The 21896-nt window shown below is 34.5% G+C and overlaps 6 protein-coding genes across 6 annotated transcripts; all 6 read left to right on the top strand.

Annotated features, from left to right (window-relative positions):
* Nucleotides 1–1495: 1495 nt before the first annotated feature.
* LOC115925299 (fibropellin-3-like) lies at nucleotides 1496–3201 on the top strand (the record flags this gene model as incomplete). The annotated part of the gene is made up of 3 exons (XM_030988974.1): nucleotides 1496–1601; nucleotides 2314–2427; nucleotides 3140–3201. Coding segments are annotated over 3 exons (282 nt in total), but the record flags the coding sequence as incomplete, so codon positions are not given.
* A 1595-nt stretch (nucleotides 3202–4796) lies between these two features.
* Nucleotides 4797–6498, top strand: LOC115925298 (fibropellin-3-like; the record flags this gene model as incomplete). The annotated part of the gene is made up of 3 exons (XM_030988973.1): nucleotides 4797–4902; nucleotides 5614–5727; nucleotides 6437–6498. Coding segments are annotated over 3 exons (282 nt in total), but the record flags the coding sequence as incomplete, so codon positions are not given.
* Nucleotides 6499–8096: 1598 nt separating this feature from the next.
* On the top strand, nucleotides 8097–9800 carry LOC115925297 (fibropellin-3-like; the record flags this gene model as incomplete). Its single annotated transcript, XM_030988972.1, has 3 exons — nucleotides 8097–8202; nucleotides 8914–9027; nucleotides 9739–9800. Coding segments are annotated over 3 exons (282 nt in total), but the record flags the coding sequence as incomplete, so codon positions are not given.
* A 1597-nt stretch (nucleotides 9801–11397) lies between these two features.
* On the top strand, nucleotides 11398–13104 carry LOC115925384 (fibropellin-3-like; the record flags this gene model as incomplete). The annotated part of the gene is made up of 3 exons (XM_030989106.1): nucleotides 11398–11503; nucleotides 12216–12329; nucleotides 13043–13104. Coding segments are annotated over 3 exons (282 nt in total), but the record flags the coding sequence as incomplete, so codon positions are not given.
* Nucleotides 13105–14700: 1596 nt separating this feature from the next.
* LOC115925383 (fibropellin-3-like) lies at nucleotides 14701–16405 on the top strand (the record flags this gene model as incomplete). Its single annotated transcript, XM_030989105.1, has 3 exons — nucleotides 14701–14806; nucleotides 15520–15633; nucleotides 16344–16405. Coding segments are annotated over 3 exons (282 nt in total), but the record flags the coding sequence as incomplete, so codon positions are not given.
* Nucleotides 16406–18001: 1596 nt separating this feature from the next.
* On the top strand, nucleotides 18002–19703 carry LOC115925382 (fibropellin-3-like; the record flags this gene model as incomplete). Its single annotated transcript, XM_030989104.1, has 3 exons — nucleotides 18002–18107; nucleotides 18817–18930; nucleotides 19642–19703. Coding segments are annotated over 3 exons (282 nt in total), but the record flags the coding sequence as incomplete, so codon positions are not given.
* Between the last annotated feature and the right edge of the window lie 2193 nt (nucleotides 19704–21896).

Raw genomic sequence — 21896 nt, 5'->3', positions numbered from 1 at the left:
ATGTAAAGTAATTGCACCTTGCTCATCAAGACATTATAGATAAAGAGCGAACAAGGAAATGAAATGAAAGAAACCTTTAGTCATTGGTGAGAAAAATCTCGGAGGTTTTTCTTTATTCAGAGTCGACAGGAGTGAATGTAGAGACAAAGAAATTAGGGTGTCCCACCTGTTAGTGTAGAAATAAGGGAAACTACACTCTTAATCATCTCAAGTTGACACATGGTAAACGGAAGTGCATGGTCATTTAAAGAACAGATTTGAAATTGTGATTACCACAACAATCTTTCCCAATAATCATTTGTTTTCAAGTAAGAACAAAAACGTTTGCTTTGGTGACCCTTTCTATCTGGCTGGGGCACACTAAGTTTTCTGAGACGATGATATTCTTTTCATGAATATATTTTCTTGCTAAGGCCTCGATTTTGGAAAAGAGAAAAACATTTCAAGAGATATTTAGTTGATCAATTTCAATTGAATAATGTATGATTAGTTTTACAAATGAATTAATTCAAATCAAAAATGACATTATTAGCCCTTAAAATGCCGGTTTTGTTGTCTTGATTTTCCTGTTATCCGCTAAATGAAAATAAATATGTCAACAATGAAATGTTATTCTCGTCACTTTTATCCCATTTATTGTGTTTGGAACTCATTTTGCACAGATATCGACGATTGTACTCCTGACCCCTGTCAGAATGGAGGAACTTGTACTGATGGAGTGAACGACTATACTTGTGCCTGCGTACTGGGCTATACTGGAAACGATTGCGAAACAGGTAAGACATTGAGTCAAAACAAATTACAAACTTTCATACATACACTTTTTATGTAAAGTAATTGCACCTTGCTCATCAAGACATTATAGATAAAGAGCGAACAAGGAAATGAAATGAAAGAAACCTTTAGTCATTGGTGAGAAAAATCTCGGAGGTTTTTCTTTATTCAGAGTCGACAGGAGTGAATGTAGAGACAAAGAAATTAGGGTGTCCCACCTGTTAGTGTAGAAATAAGGGAAACTACACTCTTAATCATCTCAAGTTGACACATGGTAAACGGAAGTGCATGGTCATTTAAAGAACAGATTTGAAATTGTGACTACCCAACAATCTTTCCCAATAATGATTTGTTTTCAAGTAAGAGCAAAAACGTTTGCTTTAGTGACCCTTTCTGTCTGGCAGGGGCACACTAAGTTTTCTGAGACGATGATATTCTTTTCATGAATATATTTTCTTGCTAAGGCCTCGATTTTGGAAAAGAGAAAAACATTTCAAGAGATATTTAGTTGATCAATTTCAATTGAATAATGTATGATTAGTTTTACAAATGAATTAATTCAAATCAAAAATGACATTATTAGCCCTTAAAATGCCGGTTTTGTTGTCTTGATTTTCCTGTTATCCGCTAAATGAAAATAAATATGTCAACAATGAAATGTTATTCTCGTCACTTTTATCCCATTTATTGTGTTTGGAACTCATTTTGCACAGATATCGACGATTGTACTCCTGACCCCTGTCAGAATGGAGGAACTTGTACTGATGGAGTGAACGACTATACTTGTGCCTGCGTACTGGGCTATACTGGAAACGATTGCGAAACAGGTAAGACATTGAGTCAAAACAAATTACAAACTTTCATACATACACTTTTTATGTAAAGTAATTGCACCTTGCTCATCAAGACATTATAGATAAAGAGCGAACTAGGAAATGAAATGAAAGAAACCTTTAGTCATTGGTGAGAAAAATCTCGGAGGTTTTTCTTTATTCAGAGTCGACAGGAGTGAATGTAGAGACAAAGAAATTAGGGTGTCCCACCTGTTAGTGTAGAAATAAGGGAAACTACACTCTTAATCATCTCAAGTTGACACATGGTAAACGGAAGTGCATGGTCATTTAAAGAACAGATTTGAAATTGTGATTACCACAACAATCTTTCCCAATAATCATTTGTTTTCAAGTAAGAGCAAAAACGTTTGCTTTGGTGACCCTTTCTGTCTGGCAGGGGCACACTAAGTTTTCTGAGACGATGATATTCTTTTCATGAATATATTTTCTTGCTAAGGCCTCGATTTTGGAAAAGAGAAAAACATTTCAAGAGATATTTAGTTGATCAATTTCAATTGAATAATGTATGATTAGTTTTACAAATGAATTAATTCAAATCAAAAATGACATTATTAGCCCTTAAAATGCCGGTTTTGTTGTCTTGATTTTCCTGTTATCCGCTAAATGAAAATAAATATGTCAACAATGAAATGTTATTCTCGTCACTTTTATCCCATTTATTGTGTTTGGAACTCATTTTGCACAGATATCGACGATTGTACTCCTGACCCCTGTCAGAATGGAGGAACTTGTACTGATGGAGTGAACGACTATACTTGTGCCTGCGTACTGGGCTATACTGGAAACGATTGCGAAACAGGTAAGACATTGAGTCAAAACAAATTACAAACTTTCATACATACACTTTTTATGTAAAGTAATTGCACCTTGCTCATCAAGACATTATAGATAAAGAGCGAACAAGGAAATGAAATGAAAGAAACCTTTAGTCATTGGTGAGAAAAATCTCGGAGGTTTTTCTTTATTCAGAGTCGACAGGAGTGAATGTAGAGACAAAGAAATTAGGGTGTCCCACCTGTTAGTGTAGAAATAAGGGAAACTACACTCTTAATCATCTCAAGTTGACACATGGTAAACGGAAGTGCATGGTCATTTAAAGAACAGATTTGAAATTGTGATTACCACAACAATCTTTCCCAATAATCATTTGTTTTCAAGTAAGAACAAAAACGTTTGCTTTAGTGACCCTTTCTGTCTGGCAGGGGCACACTAAGTTTTCTGAGACGATGATATTCTTTTCATGAATATATTTTCTTGCTAAGGCCTCGATTTTGGAAAAGAGAAAAACATTTCAAGAGATATTTAGTTGATCAATTTCAATTGAATAATGTATGATTAGTTTTACAAATGAATTAATTCAAATCAAAAATGACATTATTAGCCCTTAAAATGCCGGTTTTGTTGTCTTGATTTTCCTGTTATCCGCTAAATGAAAATAAATATGTCAACAATGAAATGTTATTCTCGTCACTTTTATCCCATTTATTGTGTTTGGAACTCATTTTGCACAGATATCGACGATTGTACTCCTGACCCCTGTCAGAATGGAGGAACTTGTACTGATGGAGTGAACGACTATACTTGTGCCTGCGTACTGGGCTATACTGGAAACGATTGCGAAACAGGTAAGACATTGAGTCAAAACAAATTACAAACTTTCATACATACACTTTTTATGTAAAGTAATTGCACCTTGCTCATCAAGACATTATAGATAAAGAGCGAACAAGGAAATGAAATGAAAGAAACCTTTAGTCATTGGTGAGAAAAATCTCGGAGGTTTTTCTTTATTCAGAGTCGACAGGAGTGAATGTAGAGACAAAGAAATTAGGGTGTCCCACCTGTTAGTGTAGAAATAAGGGAAACTACACTCTTAATCATCTCAAGTTGACACATGGTAAACGGAAGTGCATGGTCATTTAAAGAACAGATTTGAAATTGTGATTACCACAACAATCTTTCCCAATAATGATTTGTTTTCAAGTAAGAGCAAAAACGTTTGCTTTAGTGACCCTTTCTGTCTGGCAGGGGCACACTAAGTTTTCTGAGACGATGATATTCTTTTCATGAATATATTTTCTTGCTAAGGCCTCGATTTTGGAAAAGAGAAAAACATTTCAAGAGATATTTAGTTGATCAATTTCAATTGAATAATGTATGATTAGTTTTACAAATGAATTAATTCAAATCAAAAATGACATTATTAGCCCTTAAAATGCCGGTTTTGTTGTCTTGATTTTCCTGTTATCCGCTAAATGAAAATAAATATGTCAACAATGAAATGTTATTCTCGTCACTTTTATCCCATTTATTGTGTTTGGAACTCATTTTGCACAGATATCGACGATTGTACTCCTGACCCCTGTCAGAATGGAGGAACTTGTACTGATGGAGTGAACGACTATACTTGTGCCTGCGTACTGGGCTATACTGGAAACGATTGCGAAACAGGTAAGACATTGAGTCAAAACAAATTACAAACTTTCATACATACACTTTTTATGTAAAGTAATTGCACCTTGCTCATCAAGACATTATAGATAAAGAGCGAACTAGGAAATGAAATGAAAGAAACCTTTAGTCATTGGTGAGAAAAATCTCGGAGGTTTTTCTTTATTCAGAGTCGACAGGAGTGAATGTAGAGACAAAGAAATTAGGGTGTCCCACCTGTTAGTGTAGAAATAAGGAAACTACACTCTTAATCATCTCAAGTTGACACATGGTAAACGGAAGTGCATGGTCATTTAAAGAACAGATTTAAAATTGTGATTACCACAACAATCTTTCCCAATAATCATTTGTTTTCAAGTAAACAAAAACGTTTGCTTTAGTGACCCTTTCTGTCTGGCAGGGGCACACTAAGTTTTCTGAGACGATGATATTCTTTTCATGAATATATTTTCTTGCTAAGGCCTCGATTTTGGAAAAGAGAAAAACATTTCAAGAGATATTTAGTTGATCAATTTCAATTGAATAATGTATGATTAGTTTTACAAATGAATTAATTCAAATCAAAAATGACATTATTAGCCCTTAAAATGCCGGTTTTGTTGTCTTGATTTTCCTGTTATCCGCTAAATGAAAATAAATATGTCAACAATGAAATGTTATTCTCGTCACTTTTATCCCATTTATTGTGTTTGGAACTCATTTTGCACAGATATCGACGATTGTACTCCTGACCCCTGTCAGAATGGAGGAACTTGTACTGATGGAGTGAACGACTATACTTGTGCCTGCGTACTGGGCTATACTGGAAACGATTGCGAAACAGGTAAGACATTGAGTCAAAACAAATTACAAACTTTCATACATACACTTTTTATGTAAAGTAATTGCACCTTGCTCATCAAGACATTATAGATAAAGAGCGAACAAGGAAATGAAATGAAAGAAACCTTTAGTCATTGGTGAGAAAAATCTCGGAGGTTTTTCTTTATTCAGAGTCGACAGGAGTGAATGTAGAGACAAAGATATTAGGGTGTCCCACCTGTTAGTGCAAAAATAAGGGAAACTACACTCTTAATCATCTCAAGTTGACACATGGTAAACGGAAGTGCATGGTCATTTAAAGAACAGATTTGAAATTGTGATTACCACAACAATCTTTCCCAATAATCATTTGTTTTCAAGTAAGAACAAAAACGTTTGCTTTGGTGACCCTTTCTATCTGGCTGGGGCACACTAAGTTTTCTGAGACGATGATATTCTTTTCATGAATATATTTTCTTGCTAAGGCCTCGATTTTGGAAAAGAGAAAAACATTTCAAGAGATATTTAGTTGATCAATTTCAATTGAATAATGTATGATTAGTTTTACAAATGAATTAATTCAAATCAAAAATGACATTATTAGCCCTTAAAATGCCGGTTTTGTTGTCTGATTTTCCTGTTATCCGCTAAATGAAAATAAATATGTCAACAATGAAATGTTATTCTCGTCACTTTTATCCCATTTATTGTGTTTGGAACTCATTTTGCACAGATATCGACGATTGTACTCCTGACCCCTGTCAGAATGGAGGAACTTGTACTGATGGAGTGAACGACTATACTTGTGCCTGCGTACTGGGCTATACTGGAAACGATTGCGAAACAGGTAAGACATTGAGTCAAAACAAATTACAAACTTTCATACATACACTTTTTATGTAAAGTAATTGCACCTTGCTCATCAAGACATTATAGATAAAGAGCGAACAAGGAAATGAAATGAAAGAAACCTTTAGTCATTGGTGAGAAAAATCTCGGAGGTTTTTCTTTATTCAGAGTCGACAGGAGTGAATGTAGAGACAAAGAAATTAGGGTGTCCCACCTGTTAGTGTAGAAATAAGGAAACTACACTCTTAATCATCTCAAGTTGACACATGGTAAACGGAAGTGCATGGTCATTTAAAGAACAGATTTAAAATTGTGATTACCCAACAATCTTTCCCAATAATCATTTGTTTTCAAGTAAGAGCAAAAACGTTTGCTTTAGTGACCCTTTCTGTCTGGCAGGGGCACACTAAGTTTTCTGAGACGATGATATTCTTTTCATGAATATATTTTCTTGCTAAGGCCTCGATTTTGGAAAAGAGAAAAACATTTCAAGAGATATTTAGTTGATCAATTTCAATTGAATAATGTATGATTAGTTTTACAAATGAATTAATTCAAATCAAAAATGACATTATTAGCCCTTAAAATGCCGGTTTTGTTGTCTTGATTTTCCTGTTATCCGCTAAATGAAAATAAATATGTCAAAACAAAATGTTATTCTCGTCACTTTTATCCCATTTATTGTGTTTGGAACTCATTTTGCACAGATATCGACGATTGTACTCCTGACCCCTGTCAGAATGGAGGAACTTGTACTGATGGAGTGAACGACTATACTTGTGCCTGCGTACTGGGCTATACTGGAAACGATTGCGAAACAGGTAAGACATTGAGTCAAAACAAATTACAAACTTTCATACATACACTTTTTATGTAAAGTAATTGCACCTTGCTCATCAAGACATTATAGATAAAGAGCGAACTAGGAAATGAAATGAAAGAAACCTTTAGTCATTGGTGAGAAAAATCTCGGAGGTTTTTCTTTATTCAGAGTCGACAGGAGTGAATGTAGAGACAAAGAAATTAGGGTGTCCCACCTGTTAGTGTAGAAATAAGGGAAACTACACTCTTAATCATCTCAAGTTGACACATGGTAAACGGAAGTGCATGGTCATTTAAAGAACAGATTTGAAATTGTGATTACCACAACAATCTTTCCCAATAATCATTTGTTTTCAAGTAAGAACAAAAACGTTTGCTTTAGTGACCCTTTCTGTCTGGCTGGGGCACACTAAGTTTTCTGAGACGATGATATTCTTTTCATGAATATATTTTCTTGCTAAGGCCTCGATTTTGGAAAAGAGAAAAACATTTCAAGAGATATTTAGTTGATCAATTTCAATTGAATAATGTATGATTAGTTTTACAAATGAATTAATTCAAATCAAAAATGACATTATTAGCCCTTAAAATGCCGGTTTTGTTGTCTTGATTTTCCTGTTATCCGCTAAATGAAAATAAATATGTCAACAATGAAATGTTATTCTCGTCACTTTTATCCCATTTATTGTGTTTGGAACTCATTTTGCACAGATATCGACGATTGTACTCCTGACCCCTGTCAGAATGGAGGAACTTGTACTGATGGAGTGAACGACTATACTTGTGCCTGCGTACTGGGCTATACTGGAAACGATTGCGAAACAGGTAAGACATTGAGTCAAAACAAATTACAAACTTTCATACATACACTTTTTATGTAAAGTAATTGCACCTTGCTCATCAAGACATTATAGATAAAGAGCGAACTAGGAAATGAAATGAAAGAAACCTTTAGTCATTGGTGAGAAAAATCTCGGAGGTTTTTCTTTATTCAGAGTCGACAGGAGTGAATGTAGAGACAAAGATATTAGGGTGTCCCACCTGTTAGTGCAAAAATAAGGGAAACTACACTCTTAATCATCTCAAGTTGACACATGGTAAACGGAAGTGCATGGTCATTTAAAGAACAGATTTGAAATTGTGATTACCACAACAATCTTTCCCAATAATCATTTGTTTTCAAGTAAGAACAAAAACGTTTGCTTTGGTGACCCTTTCTATCTGGCTGGGGCACACTAAGTTTTCTGAGACGATGATATTCTTTTCATGAATATATTTTCTTGCTAAGGCCTCGATTTTGGAAAAGAGAAAAACATTTCAAGAGATATTTAGTTGATCAATTTCAATTGAATAATGTATGATTAGTTTTACAAATGAATTAATTCAAATCAAAAATGACATTATTAGCCCTTAAAATGCCGGTTTTGTTGTCCTGATTTTCCTGTTATCCGCTAAATGAAAATAAATATGTCAACAATGAAATGTTATTCTCGTCACTTTTATCCCATTTATTGTGTTTGGAACTCATTTTGCACAGATATCGACGATTGTACTCCTGACCCCTGTCAGAATGGAGGAACTTGTACTGATGGAGTGAACGACTATACTTGTGCCTGCGTACTGGGCTATACTGGAAACGATTGCGAAACAGGTAAGACATTGAGTCAAAACAAATTACAAACTTTCATACATACACTTTTTATGTAAAGTAATTGCACCTTGCTCATCAAGACATTATAGATAAAGAGCGAACTAGGAAATGAAATGAAAGAAACCTTTAGTCATTGGTGAGAAAAATCTCGGAGGTTTTTCTTTATTCAGAGTCGACAGGAGTGAATGTAGAGACAAAGAAATTAGGGTGTCCCACCTGTTAGTGTAGAAATAAGGGAAACTACACTCTTAATCATCTCAAGTTGACACATGGTAAACGGAAGTGCATGGTCATTTAAAGAACAGATTTAAAATTGTGATTACCCAACAATCTTTCCCAATAATCATTTGTTTTCAAGTAAGAGCAAAAACGTTTGCTTTAGTGACCCTTTCTGTCTGGCAGGGGCACACTAAGTTTTCTGAGACGATGATATTCTTTTCATGAATATATTTTCTTGCTAAGGCCTCGATTTTGGAAAAGAGAAAAACATTTCAAGAGATATTTAGTTGATCAATTTCAATTGAATAATGTATGATTAGTTTTACAAATGAATTAATTCAAATCAAAAATGACATTATTAGCCCTTAAAATGCCGGTTTTGTTGTCTTGATTTTCCTGTTATCCGCTAAATGAAAATAAATATGTCAACAATGAAATGTTATTCTCGTCACTTTTATCCCATTTATTGTGTTTGGAACTCATTTTGCACAGATATCGACGATTGTACTCCTGACCCCTGTCAGAATGGAGGAACTTGTACTGATGGAGTGAACGACTATACTTGTGCCTGCGTACTGGGCTATACTGGAAACGATTGCGAAACAGGTAAGACATTGAGTCAAAACAAATTACAAACTTTCATACATACACTTTTTATGTAAAGTAATTGCACCTTGCTCATCAAGACATTATAGATAAAGAGCGAACTAGGAAATGAAATGAAAGAAACCTTTAGTCATTGGTGAGAAAAATCTCGGAGGTTTTTCTTTATTCAGAGTCGACAGGAGTGAATGTAGAGACAAAGAAATTAGGGTGTCCCACCTGTTAGTGTAGAAATAAGGGAAACTACACTCTTAATCATCTCAAGTTGACACATGGTAAACGGAAGTGCATGGTCATTTAAAGAACAGATTTAAAATTGTGATTACCACAACAATCTTTCCCAATAATCATTTGTTTTCAAGTAAGAACAAAAACGTTTGCTTTGGTGACCCTTTCTATCTGGCTGGGGCACACTAAGTTTTCTGAGACGATGATATTCTTTTCATGAATATATTTTCTTGCTAAGGCCTCGATTTTGGAAAAGAGAAAAACATTTCAAGAGATATTTAGTTGATCAATTTCAATTGAATAATGTATGATTAGTTTTACAAATGAATTAATTCAAATCAAAAATGACATTATTAGCCCTTAAAATGCCGGTTTTGTTGTCTTGATTTTCCTGTTATCCGCTAAATGAAAATAAATATGTCAACAATGAAATGTTATTCTCGTCACTTTTATCCATTTATTGTGTTTGGAACTCATTTTGCACAGATATCGACGATTGTACTCCTGACCCCTGTCAGAATGGAGGAACTTGTACTGATGGAGTGAACGACTATACTTGTGCCTGCGTACTGGGCTATACTGGAAACGATTGCGAAACAGGTAAGACATTGAGTCAAAACAAATTACAAACTTTCATACATACACTTTTTATGTAAAGTAATTGCACCTTGCTCATCAAGACATTATAGATAAAGAGCGAACAAGGAAATGAAATGAAAGAAACCTTTAGTCATTGGTGAGAAAAATCTCGGAGGTTTTTCTTTATTCAGAGTCGACAGGAGTGAATGTAGAGACAAAGATATTAGGGTGTCCCACCTGTTAGTGCAAAAATAAGGGAAACTACACTCTTAATCATCTCAAGTTGACACATGGTAAACGGAAGTGCATGGTCATTTAAAGAACAGATTTGAAATTGTGATTACCACAACAATCTTTCCCAATAATCATTTGTTTTCAAGTAAGAACAAAAACGTTTGCTTTGGTGACCCTTTCTATCTGGCTGGGGCACACTAAGTTTTCTGAGACGATGATATTCTTTTCATGAATATATTTTCTTGCTAAGGCCTCGATTTTGGAAAAGAGAAAAACATTTCAAGAGATATTTAGTTGATCAATTTCAATTGAATAATGTATGATTAGTTTTACAAATGAATTAATTCAAATCAAAAATGACATTATTAGCCCTTAAAATGCCGGTTTTGTTGTCTTGATTTTCCTGTTATCCGCTAAATGAAAATAAATATGTCAACAATGAAATGTTATTCTCGTCACTTTTATCCCATTTATTGTGTTTGGAACTCATTTTGCACAGATATCGACGATTGTACTCCTGACCCCTGTCAGAATGGAGGAACTTGTACTGATGGAGTGAACGACTATACTTGTGCCTGCGTACTGGGCTATACTGGAAACGATTGCGAAACAGGTAAGACATTGAGTCAAACAAATTACAAACTTTCATACATACACTTTTTATGTAAAGTAATTGCACCTTGCTCATCAAGACATTATAGATAAAGAGCGAACAAGGAAATGAAATGAAAGAAACCTTTAGTCATTGGTGAGAAAAATCTCGGAGGTTTTTCTTTATTCAGAGTCGACAGGAGTGAATGTAGAGACAAAGAAATTAGGGTGTCCCACCTGTTAGTGTAGAAATAAGGGAAACTACACTCTTAATCATCTCAAGTTGACACATGGTAAACGGAAGTGCATGGTCATTTAAAGAACAGATTTGAAATTGTGATTACCACAACAATCTTTCCCAATAATCATTTGTTTTCAAGTAAGAGCAAAAACGTTTGCTTTAGTGACCCTTTCTGTCTGGCAGGGGCACACTAAGTTTTCTGAGACGATGATATTCTTTTCATGAATATATTTTCTTGCTAAGGCCTCGATTTTGGAAAAGAGAAAAACATTTCAAGAGATATTTAGTTGATCAATTTCAATTGAATAATGTATGATTAGTTTTACAAATGAATTAATTCAAATCAAAAATGACATTATTAGCCCTTAAAATGCCGGTTTTGTTGTCTTGATTTTCCTGTTATCCGCTAAATGAAAATAAATATGTCAACAATGAAATGTTATTCTCGTCACTTTTATCCCATTTATTGTGTTTGGAACTCATTTTGCACAGATATCGACGATTGTACTCCTGACCCCTGTCAGAATGGAGGAACTTGTACTGATGGAGTGAACGACTATACTTGTGCCTGCGTACTGGGCTATACTGGAAACGATTGCGAAACAGGTAAGACATTGAGTCAAAACAAATTACAAACTTTCATACATACACTTTTTATGTAAAGTAATTGCACCTTGCTCATCAAGACATTATAGATAAAGAGCGAACTAGGAAATGAAATGAAAGAAACCTTTAGTCATTGGTGAGAAAAATCTCGGAGGTTTTTCTTTATTCAGAGTCGACAGGAGTGAATGTAGAGACAAAGAAATTAGGGTGTCCCACCTGTTAGTGTAGAAATAAGGGAAACTACACTCTTAATCATCTCAAGTTGACACATGGTAAACGGAAGTGCATGGTCATTTAAAGAACAGATTTGAAATTGTGATTACCACAACAATCTTTCCCAATAATCATTTGTTTTCAAGTAAGAACAAAAACGTTTGCTTTGGTGACCCTTTCTGTCTGGCTGGGGCACACTAAGTTTTCTGAGACGATGATATTCTTTTCATGAATATATTTTCTTGCTAAGGCCTCGATTTTGGAAAAGAGAAAAACATTTCAAGAGATATTTAGTTGATCAATTTCAATTGAATAATGTATGATTAGTTTTACAAATGAATTAATTCAAATCAAAAATGACATTATTAGCCCTTAAAATGCCGGTTTTGTTGTCTTGATTTTCCTGTTATCCGCTAAATGAAAATAAATATGTCAACAATGAAATGTTATTCTCCTCACTTTTATTCCATTTATTGTGTTTGGAACTCATTTTGCACAGATATCGACGATTGTACTCCTGACCCCTGTCAGAATGGAGGAACTTGTACTGATGGAGTGAACGACTATACTTGTGCCTGCGTACTGGGCTATACTGGAAACGATTGCGAAACAGGTAAGACATTGAGTCAAAACAAATTACAAACTTTCATACATACACTTTTTATGTAAAGTAATTGCACCTTGCTCATCAAGACATTATAGATAAAGAGCAAAGAAGGAAATGAAATGAAAGAAACCTTTAGTCATTGGTGAGAAAAATCTCAGACATTTTTCTTTATTCAGAGTCGACAGGAGTGAATCTAGAGACAAAGATATTAGGGTGTCCCACCTGTTAGTGCAAAAATAAGGGAAACTACACTCTTAATCATCTCAAGTTGACACACGGTATAACAGAAGTGCATGGTCATTTAAAGAACAGATTTGAAATTGTGATTACCACAACAATCTTTCCCAATAATCATTTGTTTTCAAGTAAGAACAAAAACGTTTGCTTTGGTGACCCTTTCTATCTGGCTGGGGCACACTAAGTTTTCTGAGACGATGATATTCTTTTCATGAATATATTTTCTTGCTAAGGCCTCGATTTTGGAAAAGAGAAAAACATTTCAAGAGATATTTAGTTGATCAATTTCAATTGAATAATGTATGATTAGTTTTACAAATGAATTAATTCAAATCAAAAATGACATTATTAGCCCTTAAAATGCCGGTTTTGTTGTCCTGATTTTCCTGTTATCCGCTAAATGAAAATAAATATGTCAACAATGAAATGTTATTCTTGTCACTTTTATCCCATTTATTGTGTTTGGAACTCATTTTGCACAGATATCGACGATTGTACTCCTGACCCCTGTCAGAATGGAGGAACTTGTACTGATGGAGTGAACGACTATACTTGTGCCTGCGTACTGGGCTATACTGGAAACGATTGTGAAACAGGTAAGACATTGAGTCAAACAAATTACAAACTTTAATACATACACTTTTTATGTAAAGTAATTGCACCTTGCTCATCAAGACATTATAGATAAAGAGCGAACAAGGAAATGAAATGAAAGAAACCTTTAGTCATTGGTGAGAAAAATCTCGGAGGTTTTTCTTTATTCAGAGTCGACAGGAGTGAATGTAGAGACAAAGAAATTAGGGTGTCCCACCTGTTAGTGTAGAAATAAGGAAAACTACACTCTTAATCATCTCAAGTTGACACATGGTAAACGGAAGTGCATGGTCATTTAAAGAACAGATTTGAAATTGTGATTACCACAACAATCTTTCCCAATAATCATTTGTTTTCAAGTAAGAGCAAAAACGTTTGCTTTGGTGACCCTTTCTGTCTGGCAGGGGCACACTAAGTTTTCTGAGACGATGATATTCTTTTCATGAATATATTTTCTTGCTAAGGCCTCGATTTTGGAAAAGAGAAAAACATTTCAAGAGATATTTAGTTGATCAATTTCAATTGAATAATGTATGATTAGTTTTACAAATGAATTAATTCAAATCAAAAATGACATTATTAGCCCTTAAAATGCCGGTTTTGTTGTCTTGATTTTCCTGTTATCCGCTAAATGAAAATAAATATGTCAACAATGAAATGTTATTCTCGTCACTTTTATCCCATTTATTGTGTTTGGAACTCATTTTGCACAGATATCGACGATTGTACTCCTGACCCCTGTCAGAATGGAGGAACTTGTACTGATGGAGTGAACGACTATACTTGTGCCTGCGTACTGGGCTATACTGGAAACGATTGCGAAACAGGTAAGACATTGAGTCAAACAAATTACAAACTTTCATACATACACTTTTTATGTAAAGTAATTGCACCTTGCTCATCAAGACATTATAGATAAAGAGCGAACAAGGAAATGAAATGAAAGAAACCTTTAGTCATTGGTGAGAAAAATCTCGGAGGTTTTTCTTTATTCAGAGTCGACAGGAGTGAATGTAGAGACAAAGAAATTAGGGTGTCCCACCTGTTAGTGTAGAAATAAGGGAAACTACACTCTTAATCATCTCAAGTTGACACATGGTAAACGGAAGTGCATGGTCATTTAAAGAACAGATTTAAAATTGTGATTACCACAACAATCTTTCCCAACAATCATTTGTTTTCAAGTAAGAACAAAAACGTTTGCTTTGGTGACCCTTTCTATCTGGCTGGGGCACACTAAGTTTTCTGAGACGATGATATTCTTTTCATGAATATATTTTCTTGCTAAGGCCTCGATTTTGGAAAAGAGAAAAACATTTCAAGAGATATTTAGTTGATCAATTTCAATTGAATAATGTATGATTAGTTTTACAAATGAATTAATTCAAATCAAAAATGACATTATTAGCCCTTAAAATGCCGGTTTTGTTGTCTTGATTTTCCTGTTATCCGCTAAATGAAAATAAATATGTCAACAATGAAATGTTATTCTCGTCACTTTTATCCCATTTATTGTGTTTGGAACTCATTTTGCACAGATATCGACGATTGTACTCCTGACCCCTGTCAGAATGGAGGAACTTGTACTGATGGAGTGAACGACTATACTTGTGCCTGCGTACTGGGCTATACTGGAAACGATTGCGAAACAGGTAAGACATTGAGTCAAAACAAATTACAAACTTTCATACATACACTTTTTATGTAAAGTAATTGCACCTTGCTCATCAAGACATTATAGATAAAGAGCAAACTAGGAAATGAAATGAAAGAAACCTTTAGTCATTGGTGAGAAAAATCTCAGACATTTTTCTATATTCAGAGTCGACAGGAGTGAATGTAGAGACAAAGATATTAGGGTGTCCCACCTGTTAGTGCAAAAATAAGGGAAACTACACTCTTAATCATCTCAAGTTGACACATGGTATAACAGAAGTGCATGGTCATTTAAAGAACAGATTTGAAATTGTGATTACCACAACAATCTTTCCCAATAATCATTTGTTTTCAAGTAAGAACAAAAACGTTTGCTTTGGTGACCCTTTCTATCTGGCTGGGGCACACTAAGTTTTCTGAGACGATGATATTCTTTTCATGAATATATTTTCTTGCTAAGGCCTCGATTTTGGAAAAGAGAAAAACATTTCAAGAGATATTTAGTTGATCAATTTCAATTGAATAATGTATGATTAGTTTTACAAATGAATTAATTCAAATCAAAAATGACATTATTAGCCCTTAAAATGCCGGTTTTGTTGTCCTGATTTTCCTGTTATCCGCTAAATGAAAATAAATATGTCAACAATGAAATGTTATTCTTGTCACTTTTATCCCATTTATTGTGTTTGGAACTCATTTTGCACAGATATCGACGATTGTACTCCTGACCCCTGTCAGAATGGAGGAACTTGTACTGATGGAGTGAACGACTATACTTGTGCCTGCGTACTGGGCTATACTGGAAACGATTGTGAAACAGGTAAGACATTGAGTCAAACAAATTACAAACTTTAATACATACACTTTTTATGTAAAGTAATTGCACCTTGCTCATCAAGACATTATAGATAAAGAGCGAACAAGGAAATGAAATGAAAGAAACCTTTAGTCATTGGTGAGAAAAATCTCGGAGGTTTTTCTTTATTCAGAGTCGACAGGAGTGAATGTAGAGACAAAGAAATTAGGGTGTCCCACCTGTTAGTGTAGAAATAAGGAAACTACACTCTTAATCATCTCAAGTTGACACATGGTAAACGGAAGTGCATGGTCATTTAAAGAACAGATTTGAAATTGTGATTACCACAACAATCTTTCCCAATAATCATTTGTTTTCAAGTAAGAGCAAAAACGTTTGCTTTGGTGACCCTTTCTGTCTGGCAGGGGCACACTAAGTTTTCTGAGACGATGATATTCTTTTCATGAATATATTTTCTTGCTAAGGCCTCGATTTTGGAAAAGAGAAAAACATTTCAAGAGATATTTAGTTGATCAATTTCAATTGAATAATGTATGATTAGTTTTACAAATGAATTAATTCAAATCAAAAATGACATTATTAGCCCTTAAAATGCCGGTTTTGTTGTCTTGATTTTCCTGTTATCCGCTAAATGAAAATAAATATGTCAACAATGAAATGTTATTCTCGTCACTTTTATCCCATTTATTGTGTTTGGAACTCATTTTGCACAGATATCGACGATTGTACTCCTGACCCCTGTCAGAATGGAGGAACTTGTACTGATGGAGTGAACGACTATACTTGTGCCTGCGTACTGGGCTATACTGGAAACGATTGCGAAACAGGTAAGACATTGAGTCAAAACAAATTACAAACTTTCATACATACACTTTTTATGTAAAGTAATTGCACCTTGCTCATCAAGACATTATAGATAAAGAGCGAACAAGGAAATGAAATGAAAGAAACCTTTAGTCATTGGTGAGAAAAATCTCGGAGGTTTTTCTTTATTCAGAGTCGACAGGAGTGAATGTAGAGACAAAGAAATTAGGGTGTCCCACCTGTTAGTGTAGAAATAAGGAAACTACACTCTTAATCATCTCAAGTTGACACATGGTAAACGGAAGTGCATGGTCATTTAAAGAACAGATTTGAAATTGTGATTACCACAACAATCTTTCCCAATAATCATTTGTTTTCAAGTAAGAACAAAAACGTTTGCTTTGGTGACCCTTTCTGTCTGGCAGGGGCACACTAAGTTTTCTGAGACGATGATATTCTTTTCATGAATATATTTTCTTGCTAAGGCCTCGATTTTGGAAAAGAGAAAAACATTTCAAGAGATATTTAGTTGATCAATTTCAATTGAATAATGTATGATTAGTTTTACAAATGAATTAATTCAAATCAAAAATGACATTATTAGCCCTTAAAATGCCGGTTTTGTTGTCTTGATTTTCCTGTTATCCGCTAAATGAAAATAAATATGTCAACAATGAAATGTTATTCTCGTCACTTTTATCCCATTTATTGTGTTTGGAACTCATTTTGCACAGATATCGACGATTGTACTCCTGACCCCTGTCAGAATGGAGGAACTTGTACTGATGGAGTGAACGACTATACTTGTGCCTGCGTACTGGGCTATACTGGAAACGATTGCGAAACAGGTAAGACATTGAGTCAAAACAAATTACAAACTTTCATACATACACTTTTTATGTAAAGTAATTGCACCTTGCTCATCAAGACATTATAGATAAAGAGCGAACAAGGAAATGAAATGAAAGAAACCTTTAGTCATTGGTGAGAAAAATCTCGGAGGTTTTTCTTTATTCAGAGTCGACAGGAGTGAATGTAGAGACAAAGAAATTAGGGTGTCCCACCTGTTAGTGCAAAATAAGGGAAACTACACTCTTAATCATCTCAAGTTGACACATGGTAAACGGAAGTGCATGGTCATTTAAAGAACAGATTTGAAATTGTGATTACCACAACAATCTTTCCCAATAATCATTTGTTTTCAAGTAAGAGCAAAAACGTTTGCTTTGGTGACCCTTTCTGTCTGGCAGGGGCACACTAAGTTTTCTGAGACGATGATATTCTTTTCATGAATATATTTTCTTGCTAAGGCCTCGATTTTGGAAAAGAGAAAAACATTTCAAGAGATATTTAGTTGATCAATTTCAATTGAATAATGTATGATTAGTTTTACAAATGAATTAATTCAAATAAAAAATGACATTATTAGCCCTTAAAATGCCGGTTTTGTTGTCTTGATTTTCCTGTTATCCGCTAAATGAAAATAAATATGTCAACAATGAAATGTTATTCTCGTCACTTTTATCCCATTTATTGTGTTTGGAACTCATTTTGCACAGATATCGACGATTGTACTCCTGACCCCTGTCAGAATGGAGGAACTTGTACTGATGGAGTGAACGACTATACTTGTGCCTGCGTACTGGGCTATACTGGAAACGATTGCGAAACAGGTAAGACATTGAGTCAAACAAATTACAAACTTTCATACATACACTTTTTATGTAAAGTAATTGCACCTTGCTCATCAAGACATTATAGATAAAGAGCGAACAAGGAAATGAAATGAAAGAAACCTTTAGTCATTGGTGAGAAAAATCTCGGAGGTTTTTCTTTATTCAGAGTCGACAGGAGTGAATGTAGAGACAAAGAAATTAGGGTGTCCCACCTGTTAGTGTAGAAATAAGGGAAACTACACTCTTAATCATCTCAAGTTGACACATGGTAAACGGAAGTGCATGGTCATTTAAAGAACAGATTTGAAATTGTGATTACCACAACAATCTTTCCCAATAATGATTTGTTTTCAAGTAAGAACAAAAACGTTTGCTTTGGTGACCCTTTCTATCTGGCTGGGGCACACTAAGTTTTCTGAGACGATGATATTCTTTTCATGAATATATTTTCTTGCTAAGGCCTCGATTTTGGAAAAGAGAAAAACATTTCAAGAGATATTTAGTTGATCAATTTCAATTGAATAATGTATGATTAGTTTTACAAATGAATTAATTCAAATAAAAATGACATTATTAGCCCTTAAAATGCCGGTTTTGTTGTCTTGATTTTCCTGTTATCCGCTAAATGAAAATAAATATGTCAAAACAAAATGTTATTCTCGTCACTTTTATCCCATTTATTGTGTTTGGAACTCATTTTGCACAGATATCGACGATTGTACTCCTGACCCCTGTCAGAATGGAGGAACTTGTACTGATGGAGTGAACGACTATACTTGTGCCTGCGTACTGGGCTATACTGGAAACGATTGCGAAACAGGTAAGACATTGAGTCAAACAAATTACAAACTTTCATACATACACTTTTTATGTAAAGTAATTGCACCTTGCTCATCAAGACATTATAGATAAAGAGCGAACTAGGAAATGAAATGAAAGAAACCTTTAGTCATTGGTGAGAAAAATCTCGGACATTTTTCTTTATTCAGAGTCGACAGGAGTGAATGTAGAGACAAAGATATTAGGGTGTCCCACCTGTTAGTGTAAAAATAAGGGAAACTACACTCTTAATCATCTCAAGTTGACACATGGTAAACGGAAGTGCATGGTCATTTAAAGAACAGATTTGAAATTGTGATTACCACAACAATCTTTCCCAATAATCATTTGTTTTTAAGTAAAAACAAAAACGTTTGCTTTGGTGACCCTTTCTGTCTGGCAGGGGCACGCTAAGTTTTCTGAGACGATGATATTCTTTTCATGAATATATTTTCTTGCTAAGGCCTCGATTTTGAAAAAGAGAAAAACATTTCAAGAGATATTTAGTTGATCAATTTCAATTGAATAATGTATGATTAGTTTTACAAATGAATTAATTCAAATCAAAAATGACATTATTAGCCCTTAAAATGCCGGTTTTGTTGTCTTGATTTTCCTGTTATCCGCTAAATGAAAATAAATATGTCAACAATGAAATGTTATTCTCGTCACTTTTATCACATTTATTGTGTTTGGAACTCATTTTGCACAGATATCGACGATTGTACTCCTGACCCCTGTCAGAATGGAGGAACTTGTACTGATGGAGTGAACGACTATACTTGTGCCTGCGTACTGGGCTATACTGGAAACGATTGCGAAACAGGTAAGACATTGAGTCAAAACAAATTACAAACTTTCATACATACACTTTTTATGTAAAGTAATTGCACCTTGCTCATCAAGACATTATAGATAAAGAGCGAACAAGGAAATGAAATGAAAGAAACCTTTAGTCATTGGTGAGAAAAATCTCAGACATTTTTCTATATTCAGAGTCGACAGGAGTGAATGTAGAGACAAAGATAATAGGGTGTCCCACCTGTTAGTGCAGAAAAAGGGAAACTACACTCTTAATCATCTCAAGTTGACACATGGTAAACGGAAGTGCATGGTCATTTAAAGAACAGATTTGAAATTGTGATTACCACAACAATCTTTCCCAATAATGATTTGTTTTCAAGTAAGAGCAAAAACGTTTGCTTTGGTGACCCTTTCTGTCTGGCAGGGGCACACTAAGTTTTCTGAGACGATGATATTCTTTTCATGAATATATTTTCTTGCTAAGGCCTCGATTTTGAAAAAGAGAAAAACATTTCAAGAGATATTTAGTTGATCAATTTCAATTGAATAATGTATGATTAGTTTTACAAATGAATTAATTCAAATCAAAAATGACATTATTAGCACTTAAAATGCCGGTCTTGTTGTCTTGATTTTCCTGTTATCCGCTAAATGAAAATAAATATGTCAACAATGAAATGTTATTCTCGTCACTTTTATCCCATGTATTGTGTTTGGAACTCATTTTGCACAGATATCGATGATTGTACTCCTGACCCCTGTCAGAATGGAGGAACTTGTACTGATGGAGTGAACGACTATACTTGTGCCTGCGTACTGGGCTATACTGGAAACGATTGCGAAACAGGTAAGATATTGAGTCAAAACAAATTACAAACTTTCATACATACACTTTTTATGTAAAGTAATTGCACCTTGCTCATCAAGACATTATAGATAAAGAGCGAACTAGGAAATGAAATGAAAGAAACCTTTAGTCATTGGTGAGAAAAATCTCGGAGGTTTTTCTTTATTCAGAGTCGACAGGAGTGAATGTAGAGACAATGATATTAGGGTGTCCCACCTGTTAGTGTAGAAATAAGGAAAGCTACACTCTTAATCATCTCAAGTTGACACATGGTAAACGGAAGTGCATGGTCAATTAAAGAACAGATTTGAAATTGTGATTACCACAACAATCTTTCCCAATAATCATTTGTTTTCAAGTAAGAGCAAAAACGTTTGTTTACTGACCCTTTCTGTCTGGCAGGGGCACACTTAGTTTTCTGAGACGATGATATTCTTTTCATGAATATATTTTCTTGCTAAGGCCTCGATTTTGGAAAAGAGAAAAACATTTCAAGAGATATTTAGTTGATCAATTTCAATTGAATAATGTATGATTAGTTTTACAAATGAATTAATTCATATCAAAAATGACATTATTAGCCCTTAAAATGCCGGTTTTGTTGTCTTGATTTTCCTGTTATCCGCTAAATGAAAATAAATATGTCAACAATGAAATGTTATTCTCGTCACTTTTATCCCAGTTATTGTGTTTGGAACTCATTTTGCACAGATATCGACGATTGTACTCCTGACCCCTGTCAGAATGGAGGAACTTGTACTGATGGAGTGAACGACTATACTTGTGCCTGCGTACTGGGCTATACTGGAAACGATTGCGAAACAGGTAAGACATTGAGTCAAAACAAATTACAAACTTTCATACATACACTTTTTATGTAAAGTAATTGCACCTTGCACATCAAGACGTTATAGATAAAGAGCGAACTAGGAAATGAAATGAAAGAAACCTTTAGTCATTGGTGAGAAAAATCTCAGAGGTTTTTCTTTAATCAGAGTCGACAGGAGTGAATGTAGAGACAAAGATATTAGGGTGTCCCACCTGTTAGTGCAGAAATAAGAGAAACTACACTCTTAATCATCTCTAGTTGACACATGGTAAACGGAAGTGCATGGTCATTTAAAGAACAGATTTGAAATTGTGAGTACCACAACAATCTTTCCCAATAATCTTTTTTTTTTTCAAGCAAGAACACAAACGTTTGCTTTAGTGACCCTTTCTGTCTGGCAGGGGCACACTAAGTTTTTTGAGACGATGATATTCTTTTCATGAATATATTTTCTTGCTAAGGCCTCGATTTTGGAAAAGAGAAAAAC

This window comes from Strongylocentrotus purpuratus, unplaced genomic scaffold (genome assembly GCF_000002235.5).
Source record: "Strongylocentrotus purpuratus isolate Spur 01 unplaced genomic scaffold, Spur_5.0 spur5_scaffold_18, whole genome shotgun sequence".
Classification (NCBI taxonomy): Eukaryota; Metazoa; Echinodermata; class Echinoidea; order Camarodonta; family Strongylocentrotidae; genus Strongylocentrotus; species Strongylocentrotus purpuratus.
The sequence above is the reverse complement of the archived record's forward strand: the minus strand, read 5'-3'. Positions and strand labels throughout refer to the sequence as shown.